This window comes from Acartia tonsa, chromosome 9 (assembly GCF_053477335.1).
Source record: "Acartia tonsa isolate MP-2025a chromosome 9, ASM5347733v1, whole genome shotgun sequence".
Taxonomy (NCBI): Eukaryota; Metazoa; Arthropoda; class Copepoda; order Calanoida; family Acartiidae; genus Acartia; species Acartia tonsa.
The window spans coordinates 17871563-17888612 of NC_137268.1; the positions used below are offsets into that span (position 1 = coordinate 17871563).

The 17050-nt window shown below is 29.6% G+C and overlaps 1 protein-coding gene across 1 annotated transcript in view; it reads left to right on the forward strand.

The window, feature by feature from the left end:
- Window positions 1-1173: 1173 nt before the first annotated feature.
- The window catches only part of LOC145327414 (uncharacterized), a 48227-nt gene continuing 32350 nt past the window's right edge, over window positions 1174-17050 (forward strand). Inside the window, exons 1-7 of the mRNA XM_080170964.1 lie at window positions 1174-1293; window positions 1606-1673; window positions 2274-2367; window positions 5984-6100; window positions 6508-6547; window positions 7481-7545; window positions 7974-8032. Coding sequence (XP_080027090.1) covers window positions 1174-1293; window positions 1606-1673; window positions 2274-2367; window positions 5984-6100; window positions 6508-6547; window positions 7481-7545; window positions 7974-8032 — 563 coding nt within the window. The remainder of the gene's footprint in view (window positions 1294-1605; window positions 1674-2273; window positions 2368-5983; window positions 6101-6507; window positions 6548-7480; window positions 7546-7973; window positions 8033-17050) is intronic.

Genomic DNA, 17050 nt, shown 5'->3' on the forward strand with positions numbered 1-17050 from the left:
TCTCTAGATTCAAGGCGCTGCACCTAAAATAATAACAATTTTATTTCAGTGCAATTATAAAGGTAGTCTATGCTAATAAGTCTATTATTTCAATTAATAAGTCTGTTATGGCCAAGACTTTCAAATTATATAATTCTGACCAGGCTAATAACATTGTGCACAATGGAACACATCTAAAATATTTAAATGTCCAAATAGTTCATCTTTCTATGGTGTTTATTAAATTTAAGCTAAAGGACATTTTATAGTATATTCTAATAATTAAAGACTTACCCGATCACTAATCCAAGGGAGTCAAGCTATGCACTGTGGACCACACCGGCCTAAAACATGATTAAACATTATATATAATTACTATGGACTTTATCAACAAAGTAACTGAGCCACACTGGCTTAAAACATGATAAAACAATGTATATGATTACCATAAACTTGATTAATAAAGCAGCTTAAACTTTTCTTTAATAAAACATTTTCCAAGACATTTATATTAATTCATATTGGATACATTTTATTGCATATCAATAACATTTACATTTTAATTAATCAAAAATATAATTTACCTCACTGTGACTGTACATTTTCTCTTACATGCCAATTTTGACACAATCTACGCCACCACACAGCACAGAATCTAAGCAACGACTGACGATAAATTTCCAAAATGTACATATTCGAGTCTCCTCTTTTTGGCCTATTTTATACATTTTGTAATTATAAACCAATAGAAATTTATCATAAACTATTTTAATGCAATAAACTATATTATTTTTTATACATAAATCTAATGAAAATTAATTTCTGCAGTTTGTCGACATCTCCTAGTAAATCATGCAACAAAGACATTCAAGGGGAGGGTAAAGGGGTGTTAACCCGGCCCCTTAAATTTGAAACCCATCATTTAAGCCGCTCAATTTTTTTTTTAAATACATAAAAAAGCCTCTTCAAACTTTTAAACTCCTCAATTTACCCCCTTCAAAGATTGTATACTTATTATAATATATACATTAGTTTAGACCTCATTTATACATTTATAAAGCTTTAAAAACATTTTAGGGTGGGTAAGGCTATTTTACAAAAGTGAAGCAAAAAGTACCATATAAAGTGTTTGAGCTTAGAATTGCTAGAACGATTATATCCCCTACATATATTTTTCCTAAAAACAAGAACATCATGAAAACAAATGAACGCAACCAGGTTGCCGCAGTATGTGAAACTTTAGAAGAATCTGGAGACATAGAAAGGTTGGGAAGATTCTTGTGGAGCCTCCCAGTTGCTCATCCAAATGTTGAGGTAAATTTTTATTTTTCAACAAATACCGAGAAAATAGAACACCCCTAATAGGTACTCAAAGTTTGTAAGCCAACGAATAAGATAACATAGCTTTAAAACTTTGGGTACACTTTTGGGTGTAATTTACAGTTTAATTTCCCTTCCTTACCTGATAACATGTCAGACATGATCAACTAGGGATGGGTATAGGTAGCTTCAATTCAGTTCAGCGGATTGCGAGATTCTTTGCTGCAAACACACATAGTTACAGATTGACATCCTATTACTTTTATATCAGGATTTTATTCAAATAATATTGAATTAATTTTTAAGGAATTAAACCAAAGTGAAAGTGTGCTAAGGGCCAGAGCAATTGTTGCCTTCCATCTCGGAAATTTCAGGTACAGTTTTTTCCGGTCGAAAGCGTTTGATATCCGCTGGATTAGAACCTGTTCTCAGCCATACTGAAAAATCATTTTTAGTCTCTTAGTACAGACAATATTTCAAGAATATTAAAACAAAAATTATAAAATTAAAAACAGTTTTGTGGGACCGGGCCTTCAAAAAAAACTGATTTAAATCTTATAATTTTTCATTTGAATATCCGCGGAAAGCTGACTATAATACGACGCGATAAATAACCATTCTTGACTTTTTTGATATAAACAAAGTATTTGACTTGTAATATTAACAACCTCTTGTGATGTTTCTAGGGATTTTAATTTGAGAATAAGACAACTGACGATGAAAAAGTATTCATTATCTATTATGATATATAAAAAATAATGATTATGACTTAAACAAAGCAATCAATTTGAGTGAAGAACAATAAAGTGAAGATACCCTTGCAATTTTTGAGTTCCAGGTATAATCCTGCCAGCTATTACCCTCCAAACATACAAGAAACTTTAAACAGTCCCAAAAACCTCGAATACTTATTTATACTTACAAAAATTTGCAATAATTTTTAAAAAATTTAAAATATAAATATTATTTTTTAGGGAGATGTATGATATCATAGAAAATAATAAATTCACCGAGCGTGAGCATAGTCATTCTAAATTACAAACCCTCTGGTTGGAGGCTCATTATCAGGTCAGCGTCTTTTCTAGTAGCGCAGCTACTCCATATATACTATTTTTGTAAAGACCAAAAAAGGCTGCTAGTATTTATTTAAAACATTAATATATATGTACATAGTTGGAATAATTTACTAATTTTCACAAGAACTGCTATCATTTTGAAGGACAAGAAAATAATCATTAATTAGCACTACAAATCATAATTATCAAAATTTGACAAATATTTTTTTATGTATTTTGTCTGCCAGAACCAGTAATGGATATAATATATACGTGGATACTATAACAAGGCAAAGATTTAGCTTACTAACATGGAACTAATTTATTGGTTAGATTTTTCATCTAGTAGTAGGGGAGGAAATGGGGTAAAGAGGTTGAAAGGGGAAATTTTAGCATGCTGCTTGTTCAGCCTTATTAGAGAACATGCAAATCTGGTATAAGATCCAAGTAATAATAATATCATTGAACCAGTGGCGTACGGAATGGGGGTCAAACTACCCTTTTTTAACCCCCTTCAAGGTTCATACCCCTTTGAAAAATGCCTGTGCACGCGCCTTGTATTACGTTTATGGTTTTAAAAAATTATTTTAATAAACCTGATTATTCTCCAAGTAAATGTTTTACTTTTGGAATTAAATATAATTAAAAACCAACTATCTAAAGGGATAATATAATGGCCGATAAATTACTATATATTCTCAATGGTAATACACAAAAATACCCCAATCTGTAGATTACAATTAGTGGTTAAAACGTTTGGTCACTTGGTTAATGAACCAACCAATCAAAATTCGATAAAAGTGCCCAAAGTTGTTAAGCCAACAAGTGAAAAAATGTTGTTAAGCAACCAAATGTCCCCTCCCTCCCTAGAAAACCCAGTTCAATAATTAACAAGACTGAAATTTTTCACAGCTATAACTTTGAGATGTTCCTACAATGTTACATTTCTAAGATTATTAAACATAGCTAATAATTTTTTTTTAAATTGGGTCGATTTAACAATTTTTTCTTTTTACAATTAATTCTTTCAAGACTTTAAATTACAATATAGAGATAAAAAGTGAAAAATCATCAACATGCATATATTTAACTTTTTGCTTTTTTATGTGCACACTAATAGAAATATATAGTGTTTCCTACAATTTAATAACATAAAACTTGATTAATTATACCAAAAATAACGATAACTTCCCTCGCAGTGTAAAAAAGTGTATATTTTGAAATAATATATCAAATAAAAATGATGTTTTCTATACGATATTACTTTAGCCAGTGAAAATTATAATCATTTTTTTTGCTGAAAGTAAAAGGTTTTGTCAATTAATACTTTTGGCGCTAAAACTTTGATATTTTTACCATTTTGATAATTATAATTTCTCTATCTCTGGATAATATCTATCTATCTATCTATCTATCTATCTATCTATCTATCTATCTATCTATCTATCTATCTATCTATCTATCTATCTATCTATCTATCTATCTATCTATCTATCTATCTATCTATCTATCTATCTATCTATCTATCTATCTATCTATCTATCTATCTATCTATCTATCTATCTATCTATCTATCTATCTATCTATCTATCTATCTATCTATCTATCTATCTATCTATCTATCTATCTATCTATCTATCTATCTATCTATCTATCTATCTATCTATCTATCTATCTATCTATCTATCTATCTATCTATCTATCTATCTATCTATCTATCTATCTATCTATCTATCTATCTATCTATCTATCTATCTATCTATCTATCTATCTATCTATCTATCTTTCTGTCTGTCTGTCTGTCTGTCTGTCTGTCTGTCTGTCTGTCTGTCTGTCTGTCTGTCTGTCTGTCTGTCTGTCTGTCTGTCTGTCTGTCTGTCTGTCTGTCTGTCTGTCTGTCTGTCTGTCTGTCTGTCTGTCTGTCTGTCTGTCTGTCTGTCTGTCTGTCTGTCTGTCTGTCTGTCTGTTTGTCTGTCTGTCTGTCTGTCTGTCTGTCTGTCTTTCTGTCTGTCTATCTGTATGTCTGTATATCAGTCTGTCTGTCTGTCTGTTTGTATGTATGTATGTTCTTCTGTCTGCCTATCTCTCTCTCTCTCTCTCGCTCTCTCTCTATCTCTCTCTCTATCTCTTTGTCTCTCTCTCTCTCTCTATCTCTCTCTCTCTATATCTCACACTCACTCTTTATATCATTCTGTTAAACTCTCTTTTTTTATTTCTCTCTCTCTTTTATCATTCTATTCAACTCTCCATTTTTTAAATATCATATTCACTCTTTTTTTCTCTTTTTTTATTTTCTCTTTTTCTTTCTCCCTCTCGCTTTTTTTTGCATGTCTAAGGCATATCAAATATTGGGTTACCTAAAATTCAGGATACGAGTGTAATCCGGAATATGGGATTTGATCCCCGTATCTCAGGGATAGTGATATGGATATTAAAATTCAGGATATCAGTGTATTCCGGAATATGGGATTTGATCCCGGTATCTCAGGGATAGGGATATTAAAACAAAGGATATTAGTGTAATCCGGAATATGGGATTTGATCCAATTCTAAACAGGAATGGATAAAACTTCTGAAAAAGAATTAATCTGCATCAAACTTTATTATTTATTGTTAACAAATAGAAATAAGATTCTATTTAATTCTTTAAATCAGGGAAAAGTTAAAAATGATTTTTAGAATAAGCTTACCTTCTCCGTATTTTGCATGTATTGAATACTTATTTTATGTTTTTACAATATTCACAAAAATTATGATTATTATTTACTTAAAGCCAAAGAATATTAAAAACTTAAATTTTTGTCCTCCTAAGACTTAACTGCTTTTTTTGGGCCCGTTTAATGTATATTTCTTATAGTTTTTCACTTCAAGGCTAAAACTTTACATGGTTGTTTTTGTTAAACACCTACTTAAAAAAACTTTTTTGAGCTTTAATACTTTGAATAGGCACATATTTGTGTAAGTGGGGGGGGGGGGGGGGTTAGGGTTGTATTTATATGTGAGTGTGTGTGTAAGGTTGTGTTTGTGAGTGTGAGTGTGTGTGTGTCTATGCAAAATATGTCAGATTGAAATTTGTGTACAAAAATATAGTTAGCAGGTTTAGGTTATACAAGATTTATATCATAGACAATAAATGTATAAGTAAAAATGTATAATCAAGACAACTACCTGGTTCCAGTGGTGGGAACCTTTTTCGTCTGCTAGCAAATTGGTTTCTTTTCTTGGCTGTGTTGATATTGAATAATAACAGTTCAATAAAAGTTCACAAAGTTGTTACGTTAACGAATAAGAAAACGTTATTATAAACATTGGGTACTAGTGAAAAGAACAGCCCATTGTCCCCTCCCTCCCTAGGATATTTTTTTCAACTAATTTGTCCATGATTAATTAATTTTGGTTAGCAATGTAAAGTATTGCTAACATTGCAAAAACTTGGCCAAAAATTTAATTTCAACAATTAGTTTAAATTAGCAAAAACAAAAATTGGCAATTACAATTTTAATTTTGCTCTATAATACGTAGCATTTTTTTGTTTTAGGCTAGTTTTCTGACCATCTTTGTATGTGGCTGCGCAGCTTCGAGTGTTAACATATAATGATAAATGACAAAACAAATTTTCTTGATTATAGGAGGCTGAGAAGCTACGAGGACGGCCCCTAGGTCCAGTGGATAAATACAGGGTGCGCAAGAAGTATCCTCTGCCCCGCACAATCTGGGATGGTGAACAGAAAACACACTGTTTTAAGGTAAGCTTCAAGTTTAACAATGGATATAGGACATATGTGGACATAATGCCAGGAGAAAACATTAAAGTACATAAGAATCTGGTGTAAGATCCAAGTAATAATAGTTTGGGCAAATTGGATGAATTAATGCCACCGAATTAAAGAAGAATTGTTGTAAAAATAAATACAAGTTTGTGTGTGTGTGTCCGTTTGTTCTTTACGATCTCAGTGATGCAGTTAGCATAAATTTTTCAGGAAAACTGCTTATCCTAATCTTGCAGATTTTAGGCTATTTTGACGAGTACAAGGGAAACACTTGATATGTGACATAAAAACCACTTAGCTACTTTTATTTTTAAGTAAAAAAAAGGATTAAGCAATAAAAAACTCGATATTTTCTAATATTTATTTATACATATTTGTTTTAGGAGCGAACTAGAAGCCTATTAAGAGAATGGTATTTACAAGGTAAACTTTTTTAAAAGCGAAGCTTTTCTATAATTAGGGTCGGTCCGTCCGTCCGTCCGTCCGAGATAGTTAGCTTTTATTCGTTAATTTAGGCATGTTAAAATTGTCCTATCGATTTCAAACTTTGCATGGTGATTCCTGTAGTAGTTAGGTACGACTTAGAAAGCGTAGCAACTCTATAATCGTTATCAGAATGTCCGTACGTCCATTTTAAACATGTTGATTTTTGTACTTTTTTAATAACAATTTTTTGTGTGATGAAATTATCCGATCGATCTGATTTTTTTATTACTGATTCCTATTACAATAAGGTACAATATTATGAGCGAAGCAACTCTACAATCAAGTATTAAAAATGTCAGTATGTCCTTAAACAGAATTCTGTATTTAAGAAGTTTTGCAACAAATTTACGTATAATTTTGTCAAACCTTTTATTTTCATATTTTATATTTTTAGTTCTGACACTCAACAAAAGTTAATGTTCGTCTGTCATATCGTTTCAGAGCTTCGCTTTTATGGATGTTGTCATCCTTGTTTTATTAAAAATTTGTGTACATTTATCCAGGGAGGGAGAGTACCCAAAGTTTTATAATAACTTTTTTATTCGTTGTTTCAAGAACTTTGGGGGCTATTTATTGAATTTTGATTGGTTAGTTCATATCACTAAGTTAAGTGTCTAAACCTTTCAACCACTAATCGGACATTGTCTTATCCTTTTAGATCCCTGATTTTAAAAAAAAGCTGAAACACAATCAACCTTTTAAATTCGTTTTTAAGTTGAGTTAAAAACGATTCAACCTCTAATTGTAATCTACAGAAGTCAAAATTGTGTGTATAATATTGGGGATGTACATACATTAATTTATCGGCCTTTGTCTTATAACCCTGTATTCTTGATCCTTGGAAATACTGATAAAAAAATAATAATTTAGATCCTTATCCAAATCCGAGTAAGAAGAGAGAATTGGCCACAGCCACGGGTCTTACACCAACACAGGTAAAACAATTACGCGTGGAGATGAAATATTTAAATAAATTACGAATGGATATAATCTAAATTCATATACCTCGAAGTACATATGTAGTTTTAAAGTACCACCGATTTTATAATTTCCAGTATGGCTTCGGAACTAAATAATATCCGCAGGATTAGAACTGGTTCTCCCCTATACTTAAAATCATGTATAGCATCATATTACAGACAATTTTCCACGATTAATAAAATAAAATCAATACTAGTTTAGTTGGTACGAGACTTCCTATCCAACCAAACAGTAATCAATATTAGAATACTTCATTTTATTATCCTTGAAAAGCTGTCTATAATAAGGTGCGATAATTAACTATTATCAAGTATTACTGTATTACACAGGGCAAACTTTTCTCTTAAAATTATTTTTTACTCAATCATTATCTTTTAATTAGGTTGGAAACTGGTTTAAAAATAGACGGCAAAGAGACAGAGCCGCGGCTGCTAAAAATAGGTAAGGAATTATCTTTAGATGTTAGACACCTGTCATATAAAGTAACAAAAAACTGCTAGTATCTAGAAATATCAATTTTCGGAAAAACAATTTTTTCTCTCGGAAAATTTTGGAGGTAATATAGTTTTTTGTAAATACAAACGTACTTTTTAAAACATTGGTTTTATATGTAAATATGTTGATTAATATATAACATGTAATATAATAGAATAAAAAGTAAACTCAAGTATACTTTATACAATATACTTACAGAGTCATGGACATAGATAAGTTTTCTTAATAACATATGCGCTGCGCTTTTAATACTAGAACAAAGCAAACATAAATTTGATAACGAAAAAAAAATGTAAATAAATTCATATTTTTTAAAGCAGGGACGTCCAAGCTTTTTTTTAAGGGGGGTAAAATAAAGGATTTCAATGGTTTGAGGGGGTAATCTAATGCATTTTTTGAAATTTTGAGGGGGTAAAATGAGGGGTTTCAAATTTTAAGGGGGCACCTTTACCCCCAACCTTGGACGTATTTGCATGAGAGTAATTCTGCTAATATAATAACTTTTATGATTTTTTTTATTTTAAAATTGAATAAGTAAAAACAGTTTGTCATGGGGTGACATATCCCCTTCCTTAAATTAAATGATTTCTCTAAAACTTGTCCAAGTTCATGCACGCGCCTGACATGTAGAGTAGTTACAGAGAGTTGATATTTATATTAATGTTTGCTAAGCTCCTCTGATGAAGTACATAATCCTTGGGTAAACATCAGGCACGGACGGACAGACAGTCATGTTGAGCAGTTGTGCTTATTACATTATGTCAAGAATATAATACCTCCATTCTAGATACATTGGACTATAAATAATACTACAGGGCTACTCAAAGTTTTATAGCCACGTTATCTTATCTGTTGACTTCAAAACTTTGAGTTATTTTTTTAATTGTTATTTATTGGTTCCAAACTAGAAGTGTCCAAGCTTTTGAACCAATAATATAATGTACAGAATGAGTAATTTTGTTTATTATCAATGGGGATTTACATCAAATTTAAATTCCTGCTTAGCTGTTATAAAAGGTTAAATACAAATTTTATTTAAAAAGTTACGTTAGTTTACCAGTTCCTTTATCCCCATAAGACACACTTTATATTTCTATAATAATGGATATAGAATACGTGGATATTTTAACAAAAAATTACGTCAATTTAGGTTACTACATTAGTCCTTATTTATTGGTTAGTTCGTTCATCTAATATTAGGGGAGGGGATGGGGTAAAATTGGTGGATGGGTGGTATCGTTTTAGTAGCCAGCTGGAAGTACCAATTTATTAGAGTAGATTTAAATCTGGTGCAATATCTAAGTAATTGTATATCAATTAATATTAATAAAGCTATACCTATACAAAATATATTTAATAGTACAGCATGACCCTCGAAAAAGTATTTTTAAGCATCTGCAGCCCTTATTTCTCAATGAATTATAAAAAAATGCATATGTTCTTGTTCTCCATAGTATTCCACATAAGTAGATATAAAAATATTTTTTTTACCTCCATTAACACCGGAGATTTTTAGAGCTAAAGTTTTGAAAAAGTGACTGAGGAAAAAGTAACTTTTAACATGAAACGACTTTTTTAGCAAAATTAAGGTAGAAATCCTTTTATTTTTGTTACTAGCAGAAACTTTATACAAAAATGAAATAAAAAATTTAGTTTTTGAGTAAAAAGCATTTTTTACACATATTTTTTGAGTCTTTTTAGTTTAATGATATTTTGAAAAACTTACTTATTAGGCAAAATTGTTTAAGATTAAAAAACCAAATAAATCTTTATGAATATAGCAGGAAAATTGTTTTTGTTTCACAATCCTAACTTTAATAACAAAAAAGATATAAAGAAAATAAAATTAAAACATAATGATTTTTTTGTCTAAAAAGCCTAATTAACCCCCTATTAAATAATTGAGATGTCAGAAAAGTAGGCGGAGCAACTGTCATAATTTATCCTTTTCTCAAATAAGGGTTAATAAATAACCTAAAATTTGCAAATAATCAATTCATTCAGTAGTATTTTTTGCCATTAAAAATTTATATTTTTTGGTGAATAAAAAAGAAATAATTAGTTAACTTGTTTTTTTTTGTGTATCATTATTCAGTTGCCAGAAAAACATAATATAACCATCCAAAAAATAAGAGAAACAAAAAAAATCTTTTTCTCAGTCACTTTTTCAAAACTTTAGCTCTAAAAATCTCCGGTGTTAATGGAGGTAAAAAAAATATTTTTATATCTACTTATGTGGAATACTATGGAGAACAAGGACATAAGCATTTTTTTATAATTCATTGAGAAATAAGGGCTGCAGATGCTTAAAAATACTTTTTCGAGGGTCATGCTGTATATCATGTTAACCACACTATAGTATACAGTTTACACAACTTATATTGCTTATTTTTTTATTGCAAAAAAAATAATTTTTATTCTACTTTTTTTTGCGCATTTAATGGTATATTAAAGTAAAAGAATAGAGTAGGTAACTATATGTAACTCTGTCCACAGGGTGGGGACCCTGTTCCGATTTTGTATTGGGCCTTTGAAATCAACTGATAGAGTCTGAAATGTAAACATAGCCAAGTTCCAATAAAAAAAAACAGAAAGCAATTTGTTAGCAGACGAAAATGGTTTCCCCCACTAGGGCCAGATAATTGTCTGGATTATACATCTATATTTATACATTTACTGATAGTATACAGAAAATAAACATGATAATTGTTTCTACAAAGAAAGACAGTTTTACATGTCCTTTAAAAACAAAAAAGTACAGTAAATGACTACAGAAAATAGGAAAATAAAAATCTTGTTAGACAATTTTTAACATTTTTTTAACAGCCTTATTAAATTTAATTTTTCTATTGTCAAACCGAATGATTTTCTATTTTTTTCTTCAAATTATAATTTCTAAATCAGCATGAAATATCATTTAGAGCTGGAATTTTGTTTTCAAATATATACAAAAATATTCTTTTTTTGTCCTATTTATTTTATAAAGGGTGATAAAAAGAGAAGCTCATAGATTTAAAGTTTTTTTGTAGGAATTTGCTTTTTAAAATGATCAAGCTACAATCACCATTAAAATACTACTATAATATTTTAATTTGACCTAGAAAACAATTATTGAAAAAATGTATTATATTTATACATCTCATAGAACAATATCATTTAGTTACTAAAATAAACACTTTTAAAGTTGGAAAAATCACATAAATATTTTTAAAATTAGACCTTTGACAATAATACCAAATATAAGAGTATACTTTTAAATAACTAGAAAGAAAAAGAATAATGTGTAGACCCCTGTTTTAAATTGTCCCAAAAACATTTTACTTGTCTTATAAAATTATTTATAGTAGCGAATCTACTCTATAATTAAGATATGTCCTTAAATAGATTAATTTTAAACTGTAGTCTAAGTAGCTTGATATATTACAATTAACTGTATATGTCTCTTTAAAAAACAAAATAATCAAGGGTTGATTATTGGGTATAATCTATAAGATTCAAAGCCATACTTGGATATTAACTTCCACAATTGATAAGTTTGTTTTCATAACGTCATAGATTCTGCTTCTTTTTTAAATGTCCAAAACTTAAAGTAAATCAGCAACTGAACATGGTATTTTTTATTGTATTCTCTCAAAATCTAATTCGTACAAAAGAGTAGATTCTCAATATTGCCATCTCCTTCTTTTTTTCCGTTGCTGACAGGTAGCCTGGTGATCTTTTGTGCCTGCAACCAGAGATATTAGGGGATAAGACATTGGTTGATATATTTGTATACACCCTCTATTATGATAAACAAAATTACACCGTCTGTAGATTAAGATAATTGTTTGAGAATTTTACACACTACTTTTTTTAACTAACCAATCAAAATTCAATAAAAGTAACTAAGGTTTTTGACCCAACAAATAAGATAATGTGGTAATAAAATCTTGGGTACCAATTTAATTTGCAGTCCAATGTCCCCTCCGTCCCTGGCCTATAACACAGTGCTCCAGAAATAGGAGTGGGACCAAATGAATTTGGACTAAAATAATTTTTTTGTAGAAAAAATGAACGTAAAATTCTACTAATTTTAAGTTTGATAAGACTACCCAAGGATTAGGAATGCCTATTTATAATAGGACCCCGCATGGGTTTCAAAAGTTATAAGTTTCTGTGGTCCCTAGTTGCCTCTAAGAACAATACTGATACATGATTTTTCCCAAATCAAAATTCTATTAGTGTAATGCTAGAAATATATTTGCTTTTATATTTATATTGCAAGAAAGAAAGTTCTTTCTTCTTTTTTTAATCGACTTTTATTCAATTTCGTATTACAACAAAGCAAAAATAAGTCTTTTTTTAAGAACAGTATTTTTAGCCTAAAAGAAACCAAAGTGTAATATGTCAAATTGGATGACGGAGCATTTTTGCCAACATATTTCTGTCTCAATCAATTTTATACTCAGGGAGGGGTTATGGGACGGAAAATTGTACTAATACCCAAAGTTTTATCATTACAAATTGTCAGTGATAGGCTTAAATGTTTTGTTTATTGAATCCTGATTGGTTTGTGCAAACTAGCAATGTTAACACTTTTCAATCAATAGTTTTAATGACAGAAGGGATAATTTCGTTAATCATTATTGGGGATTTATAGCAATTAATCGACCATTGTCTTATTCCTTAGCGACTTTAGTGAAATTTAGCAAAAAAGTGTAACTTTTAAATATTTTCTCTACTGATATCAATTACAGCAGGAAAAATATATTAATTTTTTTCCAAATGTTTTACTGTTTATTATTGTAAGAAATGTTTCAAAAATATGAATTACACCAAACTGAAGTGGTTAGGTCATACAACACTTGAAAAACTCTTCAAAGGCTAAAGGGTTAACAAGAGGTTTTATTTAAATCTAGAACAAGTAAAATCAAATGAATAGGTAGCGCAACAATATAAAAGCAAAACAGTATGAAATGTAGAAAATGAATAAAAAAATGTTAATCGTAATCATAACGTCTATTCTATTTGACGAACTTAGACACATGGTTGGACGAATGGACATTAGATAGTTAAAACGTGGCTGCTCTATGTTTTACAAAAACAAAAAAAAATTCAAATTGTAGAACCCCAATTCATATTTAAAATATAACCTATTCCCACTAAATTTACTTGATCTTATCTTAACTCCATGATAATCCTATCTCGAATTTGATCCCTTTATCTCCCAGGGAGTGAGGGGACATTGGACTGAAAATTACCCAAAGTTTTAGAATATTATTATCGTTTTCTTTGGATAAGATATCTTGGGTACTTTTCATGAATTTTGATCCAAGTATTTTAATCTACTTAAGGGGTAATCTTTTACAACATATATCTAATTTTATCGTCCATTATCTAATCCCTTCTGATTCCTGCTTTTCCCCCACTTAGGCACGTTTTACTCATGTAATATCGGATAAAAATATGGTCAAGTTCAATAATAATATTTTCACAAAGAATAATTTTCATCACATATTATTCAAAGACGGGGATATTGCATCTAAAGGAAACATTTTAGCCAACATTTCCTGATTTTATTTAAGCATACAATATACTTTAAAATTACAACAACAACAAAATATCTTTTAAAAATTAGGAATGACTTTTGTTGAAAAAAATATTAAGCACCTATTCCATTATGACATCAAATTCACTAGATTAGAACCGTTTCTAAGCCATACTAAAAAATCATGCATAGCATCGTTTTACAGACAGTTTTCCAAGGATATTAAAATAAGAATCATAGGTTTATTACCAGCTGTCTATAATACGATGCGATAAATAACTCTTCTACAAATTTCCAAATTCTTTATTTCAAAACTTTAAATTTTATCTTAGAAACTATGTGAAAAATAGATAAAAAGGTAAGAGGATAAAAATGAGAGGGGATTCATAAATGTTTTTAGGGAATATACATATGTGGAGAAAAGTGAATTTTCAGTATATTAAATTATATTGGGAGATGCCATCCCCCTTTTCTCCGTGGGGGGGAGGGGGGTTAAATATATAAATATTGGATATATTTATCTTTCTTTTGATGATAAAATACAGCTATAGAGAATTCTTATTTAAAGCCAAATCTTAACATTAATTTTGTTATTAAAATTATAAACGTTTAAGGATGAAGGTTACCCACATTTTACCCCCCTAAAAAAATATAAAGTAGATTACTAAGCTCAAACCTTTAAACCCCCTCACCCCCCCCCCTAAAAATAAAAAGCTTGGACGTCCCTGATAACAATATTTGTTATTTTTCCTAATTTTGAAAGGAAAATAAAGGGATAAAGGAGGTGAGTTAAATGGTTGAAGTGTAAAGGGATTAATAGACATCAGTTGCCAAATCAATTATGGATATTTAACCATTTTCTTTCATAATAATTATTGTTTGAATACAATGATTTATCCATAATTTACAAATTAGAAATACTTTTATCCTTGTATGAAAAGAAATAGGATGTCTGTCTTTTTGCAGGGAGGGAGGGTTCATTGGGCTGTTAATTACACTAGTCTCAAAACTTTTTTAATATCGTTTCTTATTCGTTGACTTGTCAACTTTGGGGACTTATTATTTGAGTGTCTAAACGTTTCAATAACTAATTGTAATCTACAGAAGGAGTAATTTTATGTATCGTCATTGGGGATATACATCAATTTACCGGTCAATGTCTTATCCCTTCAGATCCCTGGCTTTCTGTCTGTGTGTGTGTGTGTGTGTGTGTCTGTCTTTTGGTCTAATTGTGAATGGGTTGGCGGGATAAATGGTAGGTGTGAGATAATCTGAGAGCTGTCAATTGGCGGATCTTTTAATCTTTTTCCTCATTTTCTATCACACCACCATATATTGATAGCCACAGCTGTTAATTTAATGTGATTTTGGAGGAGCAAAACTACTTTGTGTGTGTGTGTGTTTGTAGTACTCATCAACACTGGATAATTGAGTAACAAGATTCAGTGGAATATTGATAGATAGATATATAGATTGATAGAGGAATATATAGATGGATAGAAAGATGGACAGAAAGATAGATAGACAGATAGATGGACATATTGATAGAAAGATAGATAGGATGTAGATAGATGGATAGATAGATGTATGGATAGATAAATGGATTAATAGATGGACAGATATTTCAATAGATTATGAGATATAATTAGATACGAAGACAAATTGTTAGAAAATAAGCCAGATAGATACTGAAATAGATAGATTGTTAGATACATAGAATAGATTAATAAATGAATAGATTGTCAATAGATAGATAGGTAAATCTTTATATAGATAGATTTTTTAATAAATAGAAATCTGATAGATGAATAGATAATTATCTAATATGGGAGTGTGTGAGAAAGAGATTAATAAATTAAGAAGAAAAGAGTTAAATAGATTGTCAATAGATAGATAGATAGTCAAATAGATAGAAAACTGATAGATGGATAGATAATTATCTAATATGGGAGTGTGTGAGAAAGAGATTAATAAATTAATTGAGAAGAAGAAAAGAGAATTATGTTCGATACATATTAAATTAACATACAACAACACACACAATATTATGCTCATAGAAACATAGGATATCATGTTTAGAACGCAATATAGGTATTTTCTAATTAATTGGTTTTTTTTTAAATAGAATAGTCATTTATCGCATTGTATTACATACAGCTTTCTGCGGATATAAAAATGAAAATTATAAGATTAAAATCCAAATAAAAAGGTCCTGGCTAACAGCATTGTTATTAATTTATGATTTTATTTTAATTTTCGTGGAAAATTGTCTTTAATTCGAAGCTATACTTGCTTTCAGCATGTCTGTGAACCGGTTCTTAGTTGCACTTTAATTATGTTTTATTATTTTCTTAGTTGATAACAATTACTGCATTCCGTTGCAATTTCAGAAACATAAAACCTTTGATAATGATTAATTTTTATATCTACATAATGTTCTATTTTATTGTATGATATTATTATATAGTTTCAAAGAAGATAAACATACAAAATTGGATTACACATAAACCTTTACATATCTTCACACACACACACATACACACTCACAAACATAATAAAAAGATCAAAGTAAGGAAAGATCTTAAAACAATTTTTAAAAAGATTAGAAATATAAGCGTTGAAAATAGTCTCATAAAACTTTTTCCAGTATAGCTCTGAATTTGATTAATTTCCGCCGGATGATAACCGGTTCTGAAACGGACTGAAAAATCTTGTAACATATTGTAGATAATATTCCAACAAAAATAAAATACATTCTATGATTGTTTTGAAATAAAAAGTCAATATATAGTTTTTATATCCTAAGAGAGGTTTAAAATTGCCTAAATAGGCATTTGCTAATCGCTAGAAAGCCTTTAATAAACAAGGATGACAAATTTCAATACAATAAAAAATATAAATTGATAATTTCTTTGATAAACAATAACTAAAATTTTTAAGTTTTTTAGTGGGTAAAATGTAAAGTAAGTAAAGCAGATTTGCTATTTTAAAAACTATTTTTAGATCAATTAGCATACCATAATATAGCAGTACAATATTTTAAAACCCAGGCCAAAAACTAAAATAGACATTTTGTAAGTATTTTCTTTTCAAAAAAAAGTTTACAGATGTACAACAAATGGATATAGTTTTAAAATGAAATTATTTAAATCATACATGAACCCTCCAATTGTTTTGTCCCAATAAATAATTGAATTTGAATTTTGAATTTAAAACAAAAACAACAGCCGTATAACTAAACCTGCTAGATAACCTTAAGACCACCCTAAATATTGTGGAACCAACTAGGTGTAAACCTGCTATATAACCTTGAGACCACCCTAAATATTGTGGAACCAACTAGGTGTAAACCTGCTAGATAACCTTGAGACCACCCTAAATATTGTGGAACCAACTAGGTGTAAACCTGGTAGATAACCTTGAGACCACCCTAAATA